General features: G+C 41.0%; 1 protein-coding gene across 2 annotated transcripts in view; it reads right to left on the reverse strand.

Annotated features, from left to right (window-relative positions):
- Positions 1-19474, reverse strand: part of negr1 (neuronal growth regulator 1) — a 374065-nt gene that overhangs the window by 75260 nt on the left and 279331 nt on the right. The window contains exon 7 of one of the 2 annotated variants that reach the window (XM_029677035.2): positions 7592-7633. The exons of the other annotated variant lie outside the window; for it this stretch is intronic. Coding sequence (XP_029532895.1) covers positions 7592-7633 — 42 coding nt within the window. The remainder of the gene's footprint in view (positions 1-7591; positions 7634-19474) is intronic. 2 annotated transcript variants of the gene reach the window in all.

Here is a 19474-nt window from a genome sequence, read left to right on the forward strand (position 1 = left end):
GTTCACCCGAACCACACTCATACACGGCTAGAGCCCGATACTCCACCGGATCCTTGCTGTAAACTCTGGACTTGGGCATCGGATCACCGCTGCTACCGATTGGCTATAGTGGCTAACGCCACTGCCACGAAGCTAGCACCAGTTAGCCGTGAGCCAGGCGCATCTCCCGGCCAGCAAATTAAATTCTACAATACCTCTTTCGCCTTCTGGCTTGGATTCTCTGTCGACACGGCGCCCCGCCACACCACCACGACTGGTCTGCTGATGAATACTCCATCCGCTGTGCCTTCAACCGGCCACCGTCGGAGGGCTACTAACTTTAAACGCCTTGTCGCCTGCTAGCGTAGTGGCGGGTTCCCTGTTCCATCTACTGCTTCCCCCTGGACACTATGATCACTTGGCTACATAGCTGATGCCTGCTGGACTGTCCATTAATCACAGTACTCCATTCTGTTTATTTATTTTTTATCTGTCAGCCCCAGCCGCGAACTCAGGCTCTGTGTGTAGTTAATCCGACCCTCTCTGCCTAGTCATCGCCATTTTAACTGCTGTTGTTGTGTTAGCTGATTAGCTGTTGTTGTCTCACCTGTTGTTTTAGCTAGCTCTCCCAATCAAAACCTGTGATTACTTTATGCATCGCTGTATGTCTCTCTCAAATGTCAATATGCCTTGTATACTGTTGTTCAGGTTAGTTATCATTGTTTTAGTTTACAATGTAGCCCCTAGTTCCACTCTTCATTCCTCTGATACCTCCTTTGTTCCATCTCACATGCGGTGAATTCACCCATTACAACCAGCATGTCCAGAGATACAACCTCACTTATCATCACCCAGTGCCTGGGCTTACCTCCACTGTACCCGCCCCCCAACATACCCCTGTCTGCGCATTATGCCCTGAATATATTCTACCATGCCCAGAAATCTGCTCCTTTTATTCTTTGTCCCAAACGCTCTAGGCGACCACTTTTGATAGCCTTTAGCCGCACCTTCATACTAATCCTCCTCTGTTCCGCGGGTGATGTGGAGGTAAACGCAGGCCCTGCATGTCCCCAGGCACCCTCATTTGTTGACTTCTGTGATCAAAAAAGCCTTGGTTTCATGCATGTCAACATCAGAAGCCTCCTCCCTAAGTTTGTTTTACTCACTGCTTTAGCCCACTCTGCCAACCCTGATGTCCTTGCCATGTCTGAATCCTGGCTTAGGAAGGCCACCAACAATTCTGAGATTTCCATACCCAACTATAACATTTTCCGTCAAGATAGAACTGCCAAAGGGGGAGGAGTTGCAGTCTACTTCAGAGATGGCATGTAATGCCATACTTTCCAGGTCCATACCCAAACAGTTCGAACTACTAATTTTAAAAATTAACTCTCTCCAGAAATAAGTCTCTCACTGTTGCCGCCTGCTACCGACCCCGCTCAGCTCCCAGCTGTGCCCTGGACACCATTTGTGAATTGATCGCCCCCCATCTAGCTTCAGAGTTTGTTCTGTTAGGTGACCTAAACTGGGATATGCTTAACACCCCGGCAGTCCTACAATCTAAGCTAGATGCCCGCAATCTCACACAAATCATCAAGGAACCCACCAGGTACAACCCTAAGTTTGTAAACAAGGGCACCCTCATAGACGTTATCCTGACCAACTGGCCCTCCAAATACACCTCCGCTGTCTTCAACCAGGATCTCAGCGATCACTGCCTCATTGCCTGTATCCGCTACGGGTCCGCAGTCAAACAACCACTCCTCATCACTGTCAAATGCTCCCTAAAACACTTTTGCGAGCAGGCCTTTCTAATCGACCTGGCCCGGGTATCCTGGAAGGATATTGACCTCATCCCGTCAGTTGAGGATGCCTGGTCATTCTTTAAAAGTAACTTCCCACCATCTTAGATAAGCATGCACCGTTCAAAAAATGCAGAACTAAGAACAGATATAGCCCTTGGTTCACTCCAGACCTGACTGCCCTCGACCAGCACAAAAACATCCTGTGGCGGACTGCAATAGCATCGAATAGTCCCCACGATATGCAACTGTTCAGGGAAGTCAGGAACCAATACATGCAGTCAGTCAGGAAAGCAAAGGCCAGCTTTTTCAAGCAGAAATGTGCATCCTGTAGCTCAAACTCCAAAACGTTCTGGGACACTGTAAAGTCCATGGAGAACAAGAGCACCTCCTACCAGCTGCCCACTGCACTGAGGCTAGGTAACACGGTCACCACCGATAAATCAATGATAATCGAAAACTTCAACAAGCATTTCTCAACGGCTGGACATGCCTTCCTCCTGGCTACTCCATCCTCGGCCAAGAGCTCCGCCCCCCTCCCGCAGCTACTCGCCCAAGCATCCCCAGCTTCTCCTTTACCCAAATCCAGATAGCAGATGTTCTGAAAGAGCTGCAAAACCTGGACCCGTACAAATCAGCTGGGCTTGACAATCTGGACCCTCTATTTCTGAAACTATCCGCAGCCATTGTCGCAACCCCTATTACCAGCCTGTTCAACCTCTCTTTCATATCATCTGAGATCCTCAAGGAGTGGAACGCTGCCCAGTCATCCCCCTCTTCAAAGGGGGAGACACCCTGGACCCAAACTGTTACAGACCTATATCCATCCTGCCCTGCCTATCTAAGGTCTTCGAAAGCCAAGTCAACAAACAGATCACTGACCATCTCGAATCCCACCATACCTTCTCCGCTGTGCAATCTGGTTTCCGAGCCGGTCACGGGTGCACCTCAGCCACGCTCAAGGTACTGAACGATATCATAACCACCATCGATAAAAGACAGTACTGTGCAGCCGTCTTCATCGACCTGGCCAAGGCTTTCGACTCTGTCAATCACCATATTCTTATCGGCAGACTCAGTAGCCTCGGTTTTTCTAATGACTGCCTTGCCTGGTTCACCAACTACTTTGCAGACAGAGTTCAGTGTGTCAAATCGGAGGGCATGTTGTCCTCTGGCAGTCTCTATGGGGGTGCCACAGGGTTCAATTCTCGGGCCGACTCTTTTCTCTGTATATATCAATGATGTTGCTCTTGCTGTGGGCGATTCCCTGATCCACCTCTACGTAGACGACACCATTCTGTATACTTCTGGCCCTTCCTTGGACACTGTGCTATCTAACCTCCAAACGAGCTTCAATGCCATACAACACTCCTTCCGTGGCCTCCAACTGCTCTTAAACGCTAGTAAAACCAAATGCATGCTTTTTAACCAATCGCTGCCTGCACCTGCACGGCCGACTAGCATCACTACCCTGGATGGTTCCGACCTAGGATATGTGGACATCTATAAGTACCTAGGTGTCTGGCTAGACTGTAAACTCTCCTTCCAGACTCATATCAAACATCTCCAATCTAAAATCAAATCTAGAGTCAGCTTTCTATTCCGCAACAAAGCCTCCTTCACTCACGCCGCCAAACGTACCCTAGTAAAACTGACTATCCTACCGAAAACTGCTTCCAATACTCTACTCAGCAAACTGGATGCAGTTTATCACAGTGCCATCCGTTTTGTTACAAAAGCATCTTATACCACCCACCACTGCGACCTGTATGCTCTAGTCGGCTGGCCCTCGCTACATATTCGTCGCCAGACCCACTGGCTCCAGGTCATCTACAAGTCCATGCTAGGTAAAGCTCCGCCTTATCTCACTGGCCACGATGGCAACACCCACCCGTGGCACGCACTCCAGCATGTGTATCTCACTGATCATCCCTAAAGCCAACACCTCATTTGGGCGCCTTTCCTTCCAGTTTTCTGCTACCTGTGATTGGAACGAATTGCAAAAATCGCTGAAGTTGGAGACTTCTATCTCCCTCACCAACTTTAAACATCTGCTATCTGAGCAGCTAGCCGATCGCTGCAGCTGTACATAGTCCATCGGTAAATAGCCCACCCAATTTACCTACCTCATCCCCATACTGCTTTTATTTATTTACTTTTCTGCTCTTTTGCGCACCAGTATCTCTACCTGCATGACCATCTGATCATTTATCACTCCAGTGTTAATCTGCAAAATTGTAATTATTCGCCTACCTCCTCATTCCTTTTGCACACAGTGTATATAGACTCTTTTTTTCTTTTTTCTACTGTGTTATTGACTTGTTAATTGTTTACTCCATGTGTAACTCTGTGTTGTTGTCTGTTCACACTGCTATGCTTTATCTTGACCAGGTCACAGTTGTAAATGAGAACTTGTTCTCAAGTAGCCTACCTGGTTAAAAGAAAAGTGAGACGCAGAAAATATGAAAACATGCTGGAGGAGTGCTTAACACCATCTGTCAAGCATGGCGGAGGCAATGTGATGGTCTGGGGGTGCGTTGGTAGTGGTAAAGTGGGAGATTTGTACAGGGTAAAGGGGATCTTGAAGAAGGAAGGCTACCACTCCATTTTGCAACGCCGTGCCATACCCTGTGGATGGCGCTTAATTCAAGCCAATTTCCTCCCTCTACAGGACAATGACCCAAAACATAGTTTCCAAACTATGAAATAACTATTTAGGGAAGAAGCAGTCCGCTGGTATTCTGTCTATAATTGGATGGCCAGCACAGTCACCAGATCTCAACCCTATTGAGTTGTTGTGGGAGCAGCTTGACCGTATGGTACGTAAGAAGTGCCCATCAAGCCAATCCAATTTATGGGAAGTGCTTCAGGAAGCACTGGATGAAATCTCTTCAGATTACCTCAACAAATAGACAACTAAAAGGCTTGCAAGGCTGTAATTTCTGCAAATGGAGGATTATTTGACGAAAGCAAAGTTTGAAGGACAATTATTATTTAAATTAAGAATAATTATTTATAACCTTGTCAACTTCTTGACTTCTTTTTCATGGAAGACAAGGACATTTCTAAGTCACCCCAAACTGTTGAACGGTAGTGTATATGTTTAATCCATTTTGAATTTGAACATTTACACATTTTCTACTACTTATCAACTAATTTTAACATCCTGGTACAGTCAAAAACATGTGTTTTATATATTTTTCAACAGTATGAGTTTGGAATAATACTGTGAAATTGTGAAAGGAATGATAATGCCCTTTTTAGTGTAAGAATTGTTGGAAAAGGCCACCTGAAATGTTGACCTGTTTTGGTGAGATAGAGACAAATCAAGTGACAAATCAAATTTGTCACATGCGGCTAATACAACAGGTGTAGACCTTACAATGAAATGCATACTTACAAGCCCTTAATCAACAATGCAGTTTAAGAAATAGAGTTGATAAAATATTTACTAAATAAACTAAAAATGAATATAATCGATGAAAAAGTAACAAGATATGTACATTACAGTAACAAGGCTATATACAGGGGGTACCGGTACCAAGTCAATGTGCGGGGGTACAGGATAGTCAAGGTAATTTCTAAAGTGACTATGCATAGATAATAAACAGCGAGTAGCAGGAGTGTAAAAACAAAGGGGGGGGGGGGGGGTTTAGTGGGGTTCAATGTAGTCTGGGAAGCTAGTTGATTAGCTGTTCAGCTGTCTTATGGCTTGGGGGTAGAAGCTGTTAAGGAGCCTTTTGGTCCTAGACTTGGCGCTCCGGTACCGCTTCCCGTGCGGTAGCAGAGAGAACAGTCTATGGCTTGGGTGACTGGAGTCTTTGACAATTTGGTAAATTAATTAATAGACCAATAAGAAAGAGAGTTCCAAATAACAGTTAGCTTTCAGTTTTCTCTTCTCCACTCAGACCACTCTCAGGCAGTCCTAGAAAACTTCCTGCTTGAGGAATTGCTCTTTACTAATAAGCTATTTTTGTTTATTTTTACCATTTTAATTGAAAACAATCACAGAAATTGCTACCCATAAATTATTTGATATTGAGATAAAAATGGCTGCATTAACATTTCAGTGCATACTGTAGCGGTGCTGAAACAAGACCGAGTTATATTCAAGTACTGGACCGACCATTTAATATCATTGTCACAGCCATGCAGTGTCATACTGTACTGTCACTAACCTATAGGAAGAGGTCAACTGTAGAGCACATTTCACAAATCTCATGTAGAAAACCTTAGCCAATGTGTTGTTTGCAAAAAAGGTACTTAACCCTTTTATTGACATTTCAGTGTTGTTTAAGAAGGAAATGTTTTGTGGGCTGGTACTGCCACAACCATGCGATTTACTTTGTATATTAGATAGTCGTGTTGACCATTTTAACTTTAACTTTCACAATAGTTTGAGCATGTCAAATGAGACCAAGCAAGAATGCAGTCCTAAATGAGCATAAATGGTATTTGAAGGGAATCATTACATTGTTTAATCTACATGTTTGATGAGGTTTAGCATCAATTGATTCCTGTTTGACATCTCTAAATGACAACAAATGTCGTTCCCTACATAGCCCTTTCCCCCACTCCTCCTTTGTGGAGCTGACAGAAGATAATTATATATCTTCAACCTAATTAACAGACATGGTTTAATGAGTTGGAGGCTACCTGTTGCCAGGAATCTAAAACAATGCCAAGCTGCTCAGCTAGCGCACGGCAAAAAAATTACTACAAATAAAATGTGGACTTGGAACAAAACAAGAACAATGGGACGTCGAGTTAATTTATCTCCACAATTGATAGCACTGGTGTTGCGTTGGACCATGAAATTGTCATTTGCTCTGCAAGCATTACATAAAATGAGAGTTCAGGGCTATGTGTTGTCAGAGAGCAGGATTTGACTTGCAATTTGACAAAATCCCCGTGGAGATCCATTTGCAAGTAAAAATGTAAGGGATGCAGGAGAGTACATGCTCATACAGAGCCACGTCTCCAGAATGGAACATGAAACGATGGGCAAATCCATGATGCAGGATGAAAAACTCTGGATAGCGCTGAGTAGATTTATCATGCAATGTCACTCGCCATGTGTGTCTGTGCATGTGTGTGTGTATGCGAGCGGGGTGTGAGTATGTGTGCAAACAGTATTAAGCAAAATAATGTAACCAACGTGAGAGATTACATTCTGCGACTTGCTTAAAACCATAAGAGAGGGAGAAAAGACGGCCTGGCAAAGGGATTATTCCGAGCTGTAATTTGAAAGCAACAGAAGTAGAGTGGAAAAACACCTGCCACATCGACAGCAACAGGTTAGAGAGGCGGCAGCAGCAGAGCTCGGCTGCTTCTGGAAGGAGAGAAACGGAGACAGAGCCACTGCACATAGCAAACAACAAAGTAACAGGGTCCTTTCACTGACATCCTGCCCTTCATGCAGACTGTACTTAGCTAGCATAGGGGGCGGGATGAAGAAGCCAGAGTAAAGCCATCAGCAAAAGGAAACGCATCGGTCCCAGAGCCATATGTAACAGTCACTTTTATGATGCCACTACGCTCCAAAGGAGAGAGAGTAAAGGAGGTGGGGGTGTGCAATGAGACGGATGAGCTGTTTACATTGACAGGAAGAAAATAAAACAGAAACAAAACAGAACCAATCCTGAGAAACCAAAATGAACTGCAAGTGAAAGCACATACAGTGAAGCTGTACCCCAGCAGGCATCCCAGCCAATCAAGAGAGAGGAATTGGAGATGGAGGAGAGGTTTTTAGGTTAGTGTGGAGTGGATCCCTTTGCTGGTTTACGTACAGCACGGTGACATATACTGACCTGAGCGGGAGACAGCACTAGTTGCGGTGGGTTCAATAATTGCTACAGGGAAAAAAGGGGGAAAGAAGGAAAAAAGAGGATATTCATGTATTATTAACAGAATGGAGACGCAAAAGAAAATAATAATCCACATTCAAGGACAAAGGACAGGGAATGAAGACAAAACTACCCATGCCTGAGGTCTGTCATTTCTGTAGTAAGCTATAAACTAAACATGCTTATCAACAACATATCCCTTCCCTTAGGTCTGAATGGTAAAGGCCACTGCTGAGCTTCTCAAAATGTTCTTAGACTGAGTCCATATGGAGCTCATCAAACTTCCTTGTCCTGAAATTATAAACTACTGACCGCCTCTCGCTTTGATGCGTGGAATCAAACTTGGCTCAATTAACAATCATAATTACATCTGCACCTTGTTGGCAGCCGTTTAATCATATTGATGTAATTTGATTTTCACTTTAATATCATGCAACTCTCCCCATTTCTTGTTCTCCTTTTTTTGGAGTCTGCCTGAAGAATGAGGAGAGAGAGAGAAAAAAAAATCCTCTTTGATCCCTCTGAGGGGAAAGTGAATCCCAATCTGATTACCTTATGAACTCATTTCAAACTGAGCGGGTGGTGGCATTTGGGGAATCGAATAATGTGACATCCTGAAATGTCCACATCCACCATCTTGGAAAAACAGTCATACCCGATGTGTCTATTAAAGGTCTTCCTTTTTATAAATTTCAAACGTTCATATTTACATAACTATATGACAAATACATGTATTTAGTGTAGTTTTCGGCATTAAAGGTCCTATGCAGCCATTTTTATCTCAATATCAAATAATTTCTGGGTAACAATTAAGTAACTTACTGTGATTGCTCTACTACACTAGCTTCCGACATACCTAACTTTGCTGTTAAAATATAAAAACATGAGATACCAAACCCATTCACAAGCTTGGTTAACTCTTGAGGTTCCTTGGGTCTCCACCGAACTAGGCAAATACACTTTTAGTTTTAAAGCACCTCATTGCTGGAACTACAAAATACATTACAACTGGATGTTCTGGTGCCGCTAAAGCAATTCAAAATATTGATTGGGGACTGTCTGGGAGAGGTTTGAGTGGGGAGGGGGAAAACTGAAAATATGCTGTTACTGGCAGGGAGGTTTGGAACTCCCTTACTTATTGGTCTATTAACTCATTTACTGCATGGTGATGTCACCATGGAAAGCCAAAAACTCCCTCCCATCTAAACAGGCAATCATTTCAGGCGGTCTTCAAACAGCTCTTACACTAAATTTCACAGTATTATTCCAACCTCATAGTGTGAAAATGTATATAAAACACAGGAAAATTTGTTTTTGACTGCACTGGGCATTCTGTAACATTGTACATACAATTTATTGATGCCAATGGTTGAAGCTTTGCCTGTGCTGTTACAGTATGCTATTGTGTTAAATATATTCAACATATAGGATCTAGTCTATCATTTAAAATATTTTTACAGAAGAAACCACGCCTTAGGGTGTTTTCACACTTGCTCCCTTTCAAACAATTTGATGTGCAGTGTGAACACTCCAAGGTTCGCTTGAATTCCGCAGGTTCTCCCCAGGTTCTCTTATCATTATTCCCACACCACACACTAGACTACTACAAAAAACGTTTCCCCTGCCAAAACCCCTTACATTGGTGCCACAAAAGAGAGAGGATGATGATGTGCAGGTTCGCAGAAAAAACTTGTGCTGTTTTTGGATATTGATTAGCGATGGTCAAGGATGCACAGACCTTTTTTTGTTCAGATTATTGGTTTGCAATATGTGATCTATATGCTATAAGGGCTTCATAATCTGTTTATTCGATTGTGGGGTTTGAATAGTGTGAAAAGACAACAACATATTTGATGGGAATCACTACATACACTGAGAAAAAAGGGTTCCAAAAGGGTACTTCAGCTGTCCCCATAGAACCCCTTTTTTCCCAAGAAGAACTATTTTGGGTTCCATGTAGAACCCTCTGTGTAATAGGTTCTACATGGAACTCAAAAGGGTTCTACCTGGAACCAAAATTGTTCTACCTGGAACCGAAAAGGGCTCTTCAAAGCATTCTCCTATGGGCAGCGTTGGGTAGGTTACTTTCTAAATGTTATCGATTTCAGTTACGAGTTACCAGTCTAAAATTGTAATCAGTAACGTAACTTTTGGATAACCCAAACTCAGCAACGTAATCTGATTCCATTCCATTACATTTAGATTACTTCCCCCTTAAGAGGCAACAGAACAAGACGAAATGTATGTTACCAATTAAACGACATCTATTGCAAGATAAATCAATGTTAAAAGTTTACATAGCTGACCATATATGGATGTTACATTTTACATTATCGGTTGGTTATGTAGGCTTCTTCTAATCCATCGCTTCCTACTACATATAATACAATTAAATGATATCTTAACATTAAAAACCAAAGTCTACCAGAATTCCATTCATTCCAATAAATGTTATCATTTGTTTTTCAACAGGACAATGACCCAACACACCTCCAGGCTGTGTAAGGGCTATTTGACCAAGAAGGAGAGTGATGGAGAGCTGCAACAGATGACCTGGACTCCACAATCAGCCGACCTCAACCCAATTGAGATGGTTTGGGATTAGTTGGCCCGCAGACTGAGAGAACAGCAGCCAACAAGTGCTCAGCATATGTGGGAACTCCTTCAAGACTGTTGGAAAAGCATTCCAGGTGAAGCTGGTTGAGAGAATGCAAAGAGTGTGCAAAAATGTCATCAAGGCAAAAGGTGGCTACTTTGAAGAATCTCCTTCCTGAGCGGTATGATGGTGTTTATACTTGCATACTATTGTTTGTACAGATGAACGTGGTACCTTCAGGCATTTGGAAATTGCTCCCAAGGATGAACCAGACTTGTGGAGGTCTGAGGTCTTGGCTGATTTCTTTTGATTTTCTCATGATGTCAAGCAAAAGAGGCACTGAGTTTGAAGGTAGGCCTTGAAATCCATCCACAGGTACACTTCTAATTGACTCAAATGATGTCAATTAGCCTATCAGAAGCTTCTAAAGCCATGACATCATTTTCTGGAATCTTCCAAGCTGTTTAAAGACACAGTCAATTTAGTGTATGTAAACTTCTGACCCACTGGAATTGTGATACTGTGAATTCTAAGTGAAATAACCTGTCAGGATTTATATAATTTCTAGATCCAAAAATTGATGTAGATTGCCCCTTCAAGTTCGAGCATGTTTCCATTAGGCCTATGGATTTGTTATTTTTTTATTAGCATGAATTAGATTGAACAATAAAACCCCCACTTTTATTCCATAGGTTGGGATCCGCACTGTGCAGCTGTTGCAAGAGCATATGTTTAACAGGCTGTCCACTGGTTTCAAAAACAATGATTGATAGGCAGCTTAAACTTCTTGAATTCAACCATTATTGGATTCAAATACACATTTAGACTTGTGAACAGCCATTCACAACAACCATCATCCGTGAGTTGCGAATAGTTAAATGAGAGAGCAGCAGGGTGATTCACATCAATGCGCTATGTAGATATCAATAGTAAGTGATATCGTACCGCCGTTGATTAAACCACTGCTGTCAACCTTAACTCCTAGCATTTATTCAAGTTGGATAATCTTTGGATGCCGACATCAGTCACACCATTGGAAGACATAGCTTGGACTGTAGCCTTCAAAAGTCTATTCCTGATCTTTTTCTGCGATCCATCAAACACATTTGGTGTGTCATCATAGTGGTCTCTGACTTGTGGTCAGACACTCAGGTGGAACAAACTTAACCTTGTTCCTTTTTTCAATGATTTGCATGTCATTGAGATTACAGAGAAGTGTCAAATATTTTTTTCTGCAAACATCCTTTCTGAATTTAAAAGCAATCCTCAAAGTAAATCATCTAGTTTTCCAAACGTATCTGTAATCTGATTACAATATTTTAGCTGATTACAGTTTCCGTTACTCCCCAACCCTGCCTATGGGGACAACCGAATAAACCTTTTAGGTCCTAGATAGCTGCTTTTTCTTCTAAGAATGTAGGGTACAAAATCAATTATAGGGCTAGTAGAATACACTGGGTGTACAATTTTCAATGACAGAATGATTTAATATGCAGTTATTCTTCTGCTATTTATTCTGTTACCAATCATATTTATATATTAATAGTATCTTCTGATTACAATTATAATGTGAATACAAAAGTATTGTGTGAATACAAAGATAACTGAGTTATTGAGCTTTTTTATACCCCAGAGTTTAAAGAGGGCTGAGATCGATTATTTTAACCCAATAAGGCTGTTTTCACATATAGTCCTCTTTAAAATAACACATCTCAGTCCTCATTAAAGTAAACTCTGGGGTAAAAAAAGGCTAAATAACTCCGTTTTCTTTGTGTTCACACAATAATTGTGTATTCACAATATTGTATATTCACAGATATACCAACTTACTTTGGAAGCTAATATATTTAATTTAGTTAAAAGATTAGACATAATAATTATAACCAGAAGATAATATTATCATGTAAATATTATTGACAAGGTAATAAATAGCATAGATAAGGGATAATCAACAAAGGGCTATGTGTTCTCTGAAAATGAATGAAATCCGGGAAGGTGTGTTCCACGATGTGCTAACTACAGAGTTGCATTATTTTCCAGAGAAAGCATAGAGCCAAGAGTTGATTATCTCTTCTATACCATGGCTATAATTTAACACATTTGCCGCTAGAAATGTGTTCATCTGAAGTAGCTAGCAAGTGTACTAGATAGTGAAAGCAGTTACGTTGATAACCAAACAAACATACTTGCTAGTTTAGTTAACCAAACCATCAGTCCTAGCTTGCTATTATGAAAATTGAATTCAACAATTCCAATAATGTTTTCAATTGGAATTTTGCATTCAAAAGCAGCTCAAACATAGAACATGTAAGAATGAACTATAGCATAGTCACTTTAACCATATCTACATGTACATACTACCTCAATCAGCCTGACGAACCGGTGTCTGTATGTAGCCTCACTACTTTTATAGCCTCGCTACTGTATATAGCCTTCTTTTTAATGTTGTTTTATTTTTTTACTTACCTATTGTTCACCTAACACCTTTTTGGCACTATTGGTTAGTGCCTGTAAGTAAGCGTTTCACTGTGTTGTATTCGGCACATGTGACAAATAAACTTTCAGTTGATTAGCCATTCAATTATACCATACGTTACATGAAAATAATGCACACTAGAAAGCCCTTCAAGCCAAACAGAAACGAGTATTCAACAATTCCATGGTATCATTAAGCATTAAGACCCGAGGGGGTGTGGTATATTGCCAATATACCACAGCTAAGGGCTGTTCTAAGACACAACGCAACGCAGAGTATATTGGCAATATGCCAGAAACTCCCGAGGTGCCTTAGTGCTATTATAAACTGGTTACCAACATAATTAGGACAGTAAAAATAAATGTTTTTGTCATACCCATGGTATATAGTCTGATATCCCACAGATTTCAATCAACCAGCATACAAGGCTTGAAGCACCCAATTTATAATGCAGATTAAATAATGCTGTAATTGAAAATTGTACACCCAATGTAGGCTACTGCCCCATAGGGTGGCACATAATTGGCCCAGTGTTGTCCGGGTCTGGCTGGGGTAGACTGTCATTGTAAATAAGAATTTGTTTTTAACTGACTTGCCAAGTTAAATAAAGGTTAAATAAAATTTAAAAATAATAATTAAAAGACGTAACATAGATGTTTTGATTAGTGCTATTGTGGATTCTTGGAATGTCCCTCACCTTAATCCCTACACTTACCTTAAGCATAACCCTTACCTAACCTTAACCCTTACCATTTTAAATGTCAACTTCAATGGGGTAACTTCAGAGTTGGTACGTCCCAAGGATCCCGGATAGCAAGGACCTTACTTGTGTAACCTATGTTGTGATTCTCACCAAATATGTTGTCTTCTCACACTATTCAAGCCCCACAAAAAACAGCTTAGGAAGCTCTCAGCCTATAGATCACGTAATGCAAACAAATAATCTGAACATTGTGTCAGTACAAAACTCCACACATTTTTTGGAATTTCTATGCATCGTTAATCAATATCCAGAAACTGCTGTTTTTTCCACGATCTCGCACATCATCATCTTCTCTCTTTTGTGGCACCAATGTGAGGGGTCATGGCATGGGAAACAGTGTTGCAGTAGTCTAGTGTGTGGTGCGGGAATAATGACAAGCGAACCTGGGGAGTTTTTTTGTTCAACTTGCCCTTAAAAAGGGAAGCAAACCGAACTCATACCACCTCTCGAGATGGTCTCAGTTCCGTTAGCTTTGGGGGCTATTTTGAGGAGTCTGAGTTCCTTTGGAGTTCAAACTGCTCAAAAAAAAATAAGTGAACAACAACCCCTGTTATGGTCGGCAAGCGAGAGCCCAACTACTGGAGACCAGCTAGAACATAACTAACAGAACACAACCAAAACAGAACCACGAATAGAGCAAGCAGGTATAATTTTCTCTTTTGTTTTGAGCCCACGACAAGAAGGCACCAGAGCCTGCCATGCTAACAGATTCCCACTAGATAACACCGCCACAAAGTCTGTGAAGAACACGCTGCATGTCCACACGTGCCCCATCTGCTCCTTGTTTACATCACACTTTCTCGTGATTGGTGGATTGTATCTCACCAACGCCAACACTTGGTGTGGAATGTAATTAAATGCTAGCATGGCTAGTGGCTAATGTTAGCCAGCTTGAGCTAGCTACAGAGATAGCATATGAACGTGGTAGGAAAGAGTATATCCTCCATATGACGTTGAGAAACAGTGCATTGGGGGTAGTTAAGAAGAAATCATTTGATAAATATGTAATAACCCCAAAACATAACTTTTTGTAATTATAGGTAACCAGGTCGTGACGACAACTACGTTACTAAGTCTTTGACGATACTGTGTTGTAAAAACGTATGCTTCACACCCTTTAAAATCTATAAAAGCTGAGAATCACAAACACACACATGTATCAGCTGAATATTAATTTCCCACTGAACAGTTTTTTGGACGAGTTTCAGAACAAAGTTCTTTGTTTCTGGCCATTTTGAGCCTGTAATCGAACCCACAAATGCTGATGCTACAGATTTTTGAACTGTAGTGTAAATTCGTCTTTTATCAGGTTTTTATTTTGGCTGACCTTTTGTTTGTTGTTGAGATTTGTCAATATAACTCATGAATGCAACTGTTTATATCAGATTTGTATTCTACTTGTATCCCTGGTTGTGCTGAATTTTTGGGGGGTAAAATACTTCATTGTGAGGCTATATAAAGGGATGGACAGGCAGATAAATTAAAGTCAGATAAATGAAAAGCCGATGTTTGCTGGAGTCTCAGGACTGATAGGGTTAAAGAGGACTCTATGTGAAAACACCTTTTTACATATGGATCATTAAGTTTGATGGTTGCTTTGTCAAATAGAATTTGGTGGGAGGTGACAAAGAAGATTACTGTATGTTGTGCTGAAAGAAACTCAAATGTAGACCTCACCATAATCCCAAAATGCAGACATGAACACCCCCAGAAAGTTCCACAGGGGAGAGGAAACTCAGGCAGCCATTATTGTGGTTACGCTGCCTTCGTACCAGTCAAAAGCTTGGACACACCTACTTTATTTTTTACTATTTTCTACATAGTTTTGATGTCTTCACTCTTATTCTATGAATTAACACATATGGAATCAAGTAGTAACCAAAAAAGTGTTAAACAAATCCAAATATATTTTATATTTGAGATTCTTCAAAGTAGCCACCCTTTGCCTTGATGACAGCTTTGCACCCTCTTGGCATTCTCTCAAAAGAATATTGTGATTTGATTAACACTTTTTTGGTTACTACATGATTCCATATGTATTGTTTCATAGTTTTGATGACTTCACTATTATTCTACAATGTTAAAAATAGTAAAAATAAAGAAAACTCGAATGAGTAGGTGTGTCCAAATGTTTGACTGGTATTGTACGTAAAAAAAGACTGCCACTTTATTTTCTTTCTACTTGCAAAGCGGGCAATGATATCTAGGACATGCAAGAGTAGTACGGAGCCTACTTACACTTTCCATTTTAATCCAGTTACATGGGCACTCAATATATACATTTAGATTTCAGGGCAAATGGAGAGACACCAATTGCTCATTCAACTTTTTCAGGCCTTAGCCTCCTTGCTAGTTTTCCAAGTATCTGAACTAGAAGGGCTCCTAAAGAAGAAACCACTAGGATTTGTAACAAAAATTAAAAGTCCGATATGCTTTACATTTGAATATGTGTAAAGAGCCATATATTAAATTTACAATGATACTCTTTTTCTGACTATATTGGTGTGAACCCGTGATTTTAAAATTTATTTTGGGGTAACTAGTGCAGTAGTGGATATCTGAGGACAGGCTTTTTTCAAGCAGCAGCATTATCTGATTAATACTTGAGCACGAATCCACTACTGAATCATCTCCCATTCTCAGCTCTCTCAGACATTCTTCCATTACTGCAAAGTATGATATCCTTTGACATGTAATCTCCCTCCTATATCCTCAATGAGGTTGGGAGTTAGCTACATTCTCACATTCACACAATGTATCCCATCAAAAAGCATTCTTGTGTATGCTGAGTGACCTCTATACAGGACTCACTTGCGAGACAAAACACATTATGCAGCGGGGTATTTCATCTTACACTGTAATAAAACATCCTCTTGTCTTCACAGAACAATGACGGCAGAAAATGAGTAACATTCACACAATTCAGAGCTGCCCAGATTAATTTAGTGGGGAGTTGTATGCGATTTGCTTTGTGTTCTTAGAGTGGTTCTTAGAATAACAAATGAATATCTTTAAATAGACTTGTTCAGCTTTGGCTGAAGGTTGATTATCGAATGAAAACTAAGGTCATGATAATGATGAAAAAAATCACCAATTTACTAAATTGCAATTCCGACTGAGCCCAACCCGGGCTGCCACGACATGATTACATCATCCGTCTTTCATGCACAGCCACATTCATTGCGTGAATATTTCTTGAGGCTATCTTAACTGTTTTTCCTCTTTAATGATATGGCAGCAGGTGTTACTATTTTATTTATTTATGAACCACATAATTTGTTATTCTTCTCCTTGTTAATGCTGCTTAGCATGCATATCATCTTATGTGTGGGTTCCACGGGGCTCAGTCATCCAAAGACGGCTATTTGCATTTCCAGCCTCTTTCCTCAGTCTCCAGTCCCATGTGCTACTCCACAGGGAATCTGGACCACGAACACAACCAGAGAAAATTAATCTGGGGGTTAAAATGGCCAAAACATTTATACAAGAAGTGAGTTATTAGCCACTTAAAGAAAACAATTCCCTCCCTCTACTGAAATGGTTTAACATTTGGAAGTGGAGCAAACCAAAGAAGTAAACCTAATTCTCAATCAGTTTAATTTCCTTTAGTAGCATGGGGTGGGGGGGGGGGTATTGACTCAGGGATGTGAAAACTTACACTATATATTTAAAAAAGTATGTGGACACCCATTCAAATTAGTGGATTCAGCTACTTCAGCCACACCGGTTGCTGACAGGTTTATAAAATCGAGCACACAACAATGCAATCTCCATAGACAAACATTGGCAGTAGAGTGGCCTTACTGAAGAGCTCAACGTGGCACTGTCATAGGGCGCCAGCTTTCCAATAAGTCTGTCCTCGGCTGGAACACTGACTACTGAGTTCCAAACTGCCTCTGGAAGCAACGTCAGCACAATAAATGTTTGTCGTGAGCTTCATGAAATGGGTTTCCATAGCAGAGCAGCCGCACACAAGCCTAAGATCACCATGCACAATGCCAAGCGTTGGATGGAGGTGTGTAAAGCTCACTAGCATTGGATCATTCCATCTCTGGAATGATGACTCACGCTTCCCAGTCTGGCAGTCCGGCAGACGAATCTGGGTTTGGCGGAAGCCAGGAGAACCCTACCTGCCCAATGCATTGCGCCAACTGTAAAGTTTGAGTTAGGCCCCTTAGTTCCAGTGAATGGAAATCTTAACGCTACAGCATACAATGACATTCTAGACGATTCTGTCCTTCCAACTTTGTGGCAACAGTTTGGGGAAGTCCTTTCATGTTTCAACATGACAATACCCCCGTGCACAAAGCGAGGTCCATGCAGAAATGTTGAGATTAGTGTGGAGATTAGTGTGGTAGAATGTTTTACGTATTTTTTTTATATTGTTATTTAAAAAAAAATGTAGTTGTATTTTCTATTGAATACCCGAAACATACAATACACTTGCAGTGAAGCCGCTCAACAACTACATCATATCAGGCATCCAACAGACTCCCAATCAGAGCGACACACAGAAGCATCCAGGGTCAATGCCCTGCTCAAGGGCATGCTTGGCAGATCTCCCACCAGGCCAAAAAATGTGAACCCGAACCCCTCCAAGATCCCCCACAGTTCCCCAATAGCTGTCCCTCAACCATTCGAGACTCCTCCCACAGTCCCCCCCCAAGAAGAAAAAATAAAAATAATAATTAATTCCATTCCACAACCCAAAGAACACCCCAATGCACCAACAGCCAAAATAATGAACTAAAGAGAAAAAATAAAAAGACAGAAGAAAACAGTAAACAATGTATATATATATATATATATATATATATATATATATATATATATATACACACACACAGTTGAAGTCAGAAGTTTACATACACTTAGCCAAATACATTTAACCTCAGTTTTTCACAATTCCTGACATTTAGTCATAGTGAAAATTCCCTGTATTAGGTCAGTAAGGATCACCACTTTATTTTAAGCATGTGAAATGTGCTTAATTGAGTCATCTTAATTGAAGAAAAAAAGAACAATCCTAAATTTATTTTTGATACTGTCGCAAAGCTAACTAAAAAGCAGCATTCCCCAAGAGAGGATGGCTTTCACTTCAGCAGTAATAAATTCATGAACTTCTTCTAAGCAAAAGATTAGAAAGCAAATTTCGGAGTCCTCTTTAAATCTGCGTATTCCTTCAAAGCTCAGTTGTCCTGAGTCTCCACAACTCAGCCAGGACCTAGGATCAAGAGAGACACTAAAGTGTTTTGGTACTATATCTCTTGATACAATGATGAAAATAATCTTGGCCTCTAAACCTTCAAGCTGCATACTGGATACTATTCCAACTAAACTACTGAAAGAGCTGCTTCCTGTGCTTGGCCCTCCTATGTGTACCAAATCCTAATGTGTACCAAACTCACTAAAAGTGGCAGTAATAAAGCCTCTCTTGAAAAAGCCAAACCTTGACCCAGAAAATATTTAAAAAACTATCGGCCAATATCGAATCTTCCATTCCTCTCAACATTTTTAGAAAAGGCTGTTGCGCAGCAACTCACTGCCTTCCTGAAGACAAACATGGTATACGAAATGCTTCAGTCTGGTTTTAGACCCCATCATAGCACTGAGACTGGACTTGTGAAGGTGGTAAATTACCTTTTAATGGCATCAGACCGAGGCTTTGCATCGGTCCTCGTGCTCCTAGACCTTAGTGCTGCTTTTACATTTACATTTAAGTCATTTAGCAGACGCTCTTATCCAGAGCGACTTACAAATTGGTGCTTTCACCTTATGACATCCAGTGGAACAGCCACTTTACAATAGTGCATCTAAATATTTTAAGGGGGGTGAGAAGGATTACTTTATCCTATCCTAGGTATTCCTTAAAGAGGTTTTGATACCATCGATCACCACATTCTTTTGGAGAGATTGGAAACCCAAATTGTTCTACACGGACAAGTTTTGGCATGGTTTAGATCTTATCTGTCGGGAAAGATATCAGTTTGTCTCTGTGAATGGTTTGTCCTC

The sequence above is a fragment of the Oncorhynchus nerka genome, linkage group LG13 (assembly GCF_034236695.1).
Source record: "Oncorhynchus nerka isolate Pitt River linkage group LG13, Oner_Uvic_2.0, whole genome shotgun sequence".
Classification (NCBI taxonomy): domain Eukaryota; kingdom Metazoa; phylum Chordata; class Actinopteri; order Salmoniformes; family Salmonidae; genus Oncorhynchus; species Oncorhynchus nerka.